This window comes from Stegastes partitus, unplaced genomic scaffold (assembly GCF_000690725.1).
Source record: "Stegastes partitus isolate 25-593 unplaced genomic scaffold, Stegastes_partitus-1.0.2 Scaffold185, whole genome shotgun sequence".
In the NCBI taxonomy this organism is placed as follows: Eukaryota; Metazoa; Chordata; class Actinopteri; family Pomacentridae; genus Stegastes; species Stegastes partitus.
Window position 1 is genome coordinate 295,957 of NW_007577916.1, and position 7,265 is coordinate 303,221.

Sequence of the window (7,265 nt, forward strand, 5' to 3'; positions counted from 1 at the left end):
GGGGACAGCAGCGGGACAGGTGAGTGTGGATCACCGTAACCATAGTGAGCGAATCAGAAACTCCGTCAAGTTGAACCGCAGAACCAGACTTTAACAGGATGTGGCTTCAAAATAAAAGCAGGTCTTCAATGCCTTTACTGGGGGACTTTGATGGAACTAGTTTTATTTTCTAGTGGACACCGGAAGTGATGACGTTATTTTCGCCGCCGTGACACCTCCTCCGCCACCGACGCCTGTAATGTTGCCGAAAGCAAAGAAAACTTCTGAGTAGCTTCTCAAGTTTTCTTCAGTGGATACTGGACGGAACCCGCCCGCGGCCCGGTGTCGGTGCTCCGCTCCTGTTATGTAAACTTTTAGCCTGTTGGCGGACGGGCGGTACTCTGGTTCGGGCCTGTCCACTTCACGTTGGCCGAGTTGGGAGGTGAAAGTGAAGTGGTGCGATGCATATGCTGGCGTCAAACGGAACCATCATGGACCTGGGCTCCGAGGTGGTGAAAATTAAAGCGCACTACGGCGGGTGAGTAGCTGTCAGCAGGTGTCCGGCCGGTACCGGTGAGCAGGGAAACACCTGAGGAATGGAGGCTGCTGGTGTTACTGGGCAGTGTGGCCTGGTCCGGGACCCAGCAGACCTGGCCTGTCCTCAGGACCAGCACTGGACCAGACCGTGTTAGATGGACCTACAGGAACATCAGTGGCAGTCTGGTGCTGTCATCAGATGAGTTTTAATGGAATTAGATTTAAAATAGAAAAAGAAAAAGAAATAATTTGACAGATATTGTGAGAGGACAAGAGTTCATTTGAACAGATCCCTCCATCCACACAAACCTCCATAAACCCACTTCTCCATCATCTACCTGAGACAACACCAGTCAGACTTTAGTGATCTGTATTTATGTCTCGTCAGATCCACTCAGCTTCAGTTTGACTGATATCATCTCCAGAAAACAACAAAAACAAGTTTTCTGAAAGTCTACAAAAGTTGAGTTTCTGTTTTTGCAAATGAACTCTTCAATTACAGCTCCAGCAATTTAGATCATATTTTAAATTAATTATTCAGACCTACAGTCGTCCTCAGATGTGTTCACAGCCTCCCATTAGAGAAGGAAAATAAAAAACAGCTTCAGTCACTGAAATAAGTTGAAACTGACAAAAGCAATAATAAATAAAAATTTAATGAACATCATCACGTTGCTTTGAATTGTGGTTCAACAGAAATATAAAATAAATAATAACAATAAAAAAACAGCATGATGGGAGCCATGAACTAACATGTAGCTGAACAACCCTCTGAGCCAATCACTGCCATCAGGTGTTTCCTGTAACTCTCAGTCAGACTTGTGCACCTGTTGACAGGTGTTCTGGACCACTGCTCATCAGCAAAGGCCTCTCATTGGTCCAGGACAGTTTGTTTTTTTAAATTCTTCTTTTCACCCACAATTGAAAAGCAACATCTTATTTCACTAAATTATAATTTAGCAAATTTTTATTTATTATTACCTTTTCTGGTTTCTAGTTATTTGAGTGGCTGTTGTGGATTTTGCCTTTTCTTTAATGGAAGGATATGAACACACCTGAGGACGACTGTATGGTGTATAACTGAACATAAAGTCTGACCTGTTCATGTCATTTCTCAGCCACTGAAACCAGTTCCTCCTCTCCAGTATACTGATCCAGTGAGTCTGCCTCGTCTCCTGACAGAACTCGTGGTTATGTCCTCTTTTTTAATTAAGCTAAACTTGGATGAACAAGATAACTCCGCTGTTCTCCAAAGTTTCCCCAGTTCTACTTACTTTTATAATAATCTGGATCTTTCTTTCTTTCATGACTTATGTGATTCTTTTTCTTTCTGTAAACAACAAAACATTTCACAGCAGCAACGACTTTATGAAACTCCACGTGGCCTTAATAGGCTGAAACCATCATGACATCTCATCCTGGCCTTTTTAGTAGCTCCACCTTTGTGTGGCTTCCTTCCTTCAGGGTGTTCCTACCAGTGCCTGACATATTTGTGCTTATGTGACAGTATTTTTTTGAGAATTACTGAGTTTACGTCAAGTATTTTTTACACACTCATAATAATCTGGGTGTCACAGATGTAAGGCGTCCTACACAGCAGCAGCAAAGAGGAGCTGAATGTTCCTGTTTTCTGTTCTCTGTCTCTGGCCTGCAGCTAATCACTAATTAATCCAAAGATTAAACTCATAAAAAGTTGTCACTGTTTATCAGAGTAATAAACTAATAATCCCTTCATGACTTGAAATGATGGGAGATGTGACTCTACTCCATCAGCCCACTGAGAACATGCAGATGTGTGTCCTCCAGCTCTCCCATGACTCTGCTGCTCTGTGCTCCACAACACCAGGCTGTAAAACTGGAGAAATTCACCCAGACAGGTTTTAGCTGGAAACTGATTCATCATGAAACAAAGAGCTGCACCGTCCACCCTGACAGGATTTGGTCCTTATGTTGGTTGCACATGGAACCAGAAGCCTGACTCAGTGTTTTTCAGACTGTTGTCAGTTCACTGCTGCTCCATGGAGGAAATACCACGACCATGGCCACGACAGGGACGACTTCATGTGTCTTATAAAAGGGCTGCAAGGCGGCTCGGTGGTTAGCTCAGCCCCCCATGACCCTAGTGAGGATGAAGGTGTAGAGATGATGGATGGATGTGTCTTATAAAAAACATGACATGTTAACAATGTCTGTGGTCTTTAAATGTCCACGAGTGCCAAAACATCACAGTGTCCTCAAATGTCTCATTTTGTTTGACATCAGGAAAGAACCCAGATTTGTTCTGTTCATAATAAGTACGGACAGTTAATTAAATAAACTGATAAATCATCATAATGACTTTCTAACCATCTCAGTTTTACTTGTCGATTGGGTCGGTACCTTCAACAGCAAATCAAAGCTCGTCTTAGTGACTGTGCCAGCGAGTGCTGGTGGTCTTTGTTCAGGTCTACGCTCCTCTTCAGCCTGACGGTAGCGACTTTAACGGATGTAACTCAACGATGAGACACAGGAATGAAAATCAGAGCATTGCTGTAGAAACAGAAGCAGTCACGGGTTGGGGACAGCTGGCACCGAACAAAGAAGCCGTGTGGGTCGTGTGGAAACGCTCTGGCTTCAGACACTGAACAGGAAAAAACATTCAAATACTGCAAAACAAGATTCACTGTTAAGGGCAACACAACTCATATGTGTCTTAAACACAACTAGAAGTAAATAGTTATAAATATATTAATAAACCTTCCTCCATAGCATGATTTATTTTCATTTTATGTCCCGCACAAATCATATAAAAATGTTTTTAAATGATTTCCTGCTGGGGTGAATTGTTTTGATTGAGCTGATTTTAGGTGATATTGATCAGGCCTGACTTATAGTGACAGGAAGTGAGCAAAGCAACCACATGATCTCTTTTGAGAAGGTGGGACCAGTTATTGTTGAGTGTTATTAGACGTGCTACGGTACCAGTGTAGATCCAGAGATGCCATCTGGGTCAGTTTGTGTGACGGTGAACTGTAACGCTGTCCGTCTTTAGCATCAAATCTTCAGTTCTTTCTTTACGGCCAGTCTTTGGTGTTCATCTCGATGTGTTTATACTCAGTCTGAGGTTTTCTCAGATGTTAGACCCTCGTCTTTAAGAAGCAGAATTTCATTTCCATGCTAACCTTGCTACAATTAGCATGTTTGCTGTGCAGCGTTAGCAATATTCACATGACAACTGGCATTAAGTGGTAACGTTTGGATATCAACATGCTAATGTTATGTTAGCATTAACTTTAGCATATAGGTGACTTGATTTAACTATAGCTGATATTGTGTTTTGTGGCTGGTGCCTCCATTGATTTTGATGAGTCCAAAAGAATTCTAATATTCATACGAATTTATTGGCTGTTGTTTATTTTCAGCATCATGTGAAGCCCCTGAATAAGGTCTGCATAGAACTATATGTACTGAGATGATAGTTATTTTAGAGTGCAAAAGTAAACAATGTTGTGTTTGTGTACTGCAAATATTTGTTGTTGAGATATAAACACAATACAATCCAGATGTATCTGTGATAAGCTAATACAAGCCTGTAATGGTACTTTATCAGCGGGGCTTCGACTTGTGACCTGTACATTGACTAAATGACCGCCTTCGAACCATTTATACGACGCTGCCGTGTCAGTAAGTGCCTGAATGAGCGATGGTGTGGAGGACCTTGGATCCATTCTGGATTACCGGTAACAGGGCCCACAGTGTGCAGAGCCTGGCGTACGCCGGCATCTCAGTATTAAGAGATCAGAAAAGGTTAAACTGTCTGAAATATTGAAGCCGGAGAATAAAAAGCCACTTTGTCTGATGGTTTATTAATCCAGTTAGCATGCTTAAAGGGCCACTCATGGCTCAGAATCAGATTGTGATGAGTTGTGCTTTGCTCTTTTACATTTAGAGGAGAAAAGCCTTCAGATGCCAGAGTGAGAAGTTTCTCTAACAGAGAGACATGGTGGTTTATCCGCTGTTGGACCTGAACTGTGGCTCTTTCCTGTGCAGGATGGATTATTGTTGACATGTTGTTTCTGTATGACAGCCTCTAAAGTTCTTATGCTGAACTTCCTCCTGACTCTAAACTGGGTCTGGCTGCTTCTTAGCTCTCCACTCGGCAATGACCTCAAATGTATTTTTGAAAGTGTGTGTGCAGGTTCTGAGCATGATTTCACCCCATTAAACTCAGCTTAGGCCTGCCAGCTTCTGGACACCACCGCTGGTGAACTGAGTGGTCATCGACACCCAGAAGCTCGCTGAGTGGAGACTGACTCATGGAGTTCACTTTCACTGAAGAGCTGCTTTAATCTTAATGCTGCCGACCTGTCCAGGTGAACCTGCCTTCACCCTGAGTCAGCTGGGATAGACTCCAGCGCCCCCGCAACCCTAGTGAGGATGAAGGTGTAGAGATGATGGATGGATCTTAATGCTGCTGTGATTGGAAGGTGTCAGACCACACATGGAGCTGCTTGACTGCAGACCAGTCAGAGCAACTACACTGACCCCCACGTGAGCATCAGAGCTGAACCATGGAGCAATGGAAGAAGGTGTCCCGGCCTGGTTATGGTTTCCTTCTTCTTCATGTAGACAGCTGTGTGTGTGTGTGTGTGTGTGTGTGTGTGTAACCCTAAACCCTGTGGCCGCTGTGAGCTGCTGTAGGGCGGCTGTGGCTCAGATGGTGGAGCAGGTTGGTGGTTCCATCCCCAGTTCCTCGCCTGCTGTGTGTGCTTGGGCAAGACGCTGAACATGAAGTTCCTCCTGATGGTTGACAGGCGCCTCGCTGGCAGCTTTATCACCACTGGTGTGTGCATGTGTGTGTGACACTTTCCTTTTTGTCTGTATCGACCTTCCAAAGACAACAGAATGAAAACGTCATTGTGAAGCGTTGATGTGTAACATCAGACGTGGAACTCACTGTCAACATAAACCAGGTGTTTAACTCTGTACCTGTGAGTAGGTGAGGGTCTGCTGGGGTCTGTGTGATATAATTTCATCATGTCCTCAAGTCAGCAGAAGTCCTGCACACAGCCTGAAATGTGTGTCCACTCAGTAACTGTGCTTCAAAGGCAGCAGTGGTCTCATGTGTGAAACATAGATATGACCGACTACGGATGTTTGCAGCGTAGTCTCCCACACAGTGGACAAACAGGACGACATCAACGGCTACAAGTCCATGGTTTAGTATCATCAGCACTAGTTGGCTGTTTATTTAATGCATTAAAGAAAAACAGCAGCTTGTTCAGTTTTAACATCGCTTCACTACTTTTTTTAAATACAGTTTAAAATGTTGTTCATGGCTTTAAATGGACTGAATGGTTTGGCTTCCAGCTCCATCGCTGTAGGATGAACCCTGAGGTTAGCAGAGAAGGTCTCAGACAGAGATCACTGAGCTTCTGCTGTTTAACTCCCTCAGTGGACCAAATTACAATCTGCACTGTTACGCCTGTGCTGTCTTTTAAAACTTCTAACGGCCTGTGTGATATTATTATCATTATCATTATCGTTAGATGTGTTTGGTCTCAATAAATGTTTGTTAATTACCTCCACTGAGTCTTAAAGGGAGTCGCAGAGGTTCAAAGTGAAGAACATCAATCTTTTTGACTGAAACTGAAGAAACAGTGCAAGTTACCAAGGAAGCGACAGAAGGCGGCTAAACAAACAGTGCAAAGGTTGGCCAAGGAGCTGCCTTTAATCACAGAGTCTGAGATTTGCCCATATGCCAAATACAATAACACAATGGGTCTTTAATCTGCGCTCCACTGATAAAGGTATTGATGTAGTTCTATATTTGCTGTATGACCACAGCTTAGTTCTAATGTGATGCAGCTGCAGGTAATTCGACGTGTTTGTCATCAAACGTCCGTCTGCAGCAGAAGACAAAGGTCGTCTTGTCTTTTTCTTTTTTTTAGACGACGGATGCGTTTGAGATATTGCAGGAAGTCACAGTGAGGCGTTAGATGAACCGCTGCAGGTGACAGACGGCACACCTCCAACTCCTCAGCAAGGTCGCCAACTTCTGTCGCCGTGCCCTGCTGCTCACAGGCCGTATAGAATCAGGTCACGCTTACTCAGAAAAGTTGAAAAGGACTTCGTTAAAGAAATCTCTGGGCTAAAGTACAACTAAGATGCTAACAATGCTCATGAAGTCCTCCTGAGCTGAGCTGTGTGTGAGTTCAACATGGCAGATACAGTTTAGTGAGTTCATATCTGAAACTGTTCTCCACATAAGTTTTGCACCTCAGTCCAGCTTTAGAGCTCCGCATTGATCAAACGTCAAGAAGCCGAATAAGTAGGACTGCTATCTGATAAAGGTAAATATTATCAGCCACGCTCACAGACGTCATATTTATCACACCAGAGTTCACTCAACCACATCTAATTGGATGACAAAGCAGTGACTAATGCAGCATGATGAGATAACACCAGCTCACCGATATGTAGACGTGAACCTGTGTGTGTGTGTGTTTGGTGTGTCTACTGCGTGACATCACTCCACCCTGACTTGTGTGGGTGTTGACCGTGTGGAGCAATGCCTGCTGGGAAGCAAGCTGTCTCTGCTCCACCTTGTCAGAGTCCAACAAACACTTGCCATAAACACTCGACCACACACGCCCAGAAACCTGTCAGACGCACTCACGAGGGACCGCTCACTGCAGCTCCTACACATTCACAAGCAGGGTTTACACACACACACACACACACACACACACACACACACACACACACAC

At 44.0% G+C, this 7,265-nt stretch overlaps 1 protein-coding gene across 1 annotated transcript in view; it reads left to right on the top strand.

Annotated features, from left to right (window-relative positions):
• The first annotated feature begins 264 nt into the window (after positions 1 to 264).
• Positions 265 to 7,265, top strand: part of prkcz (protein kinase C, zeta) — a 108,608-nt gene continuing 101,607 nt past the window's right edge. Inside the window, exon 1 of the mRNA XM_008280207.1 lies at positions 265 to 517. Coding sequence (XP_008278429.1) covers positions 441 to 517 — 77 coding nt within the window. The 5' untranslated portion in view covers positions 265 to 440. The remainder of the gene's footprint in view (positions 518 to 7,265) is intronic.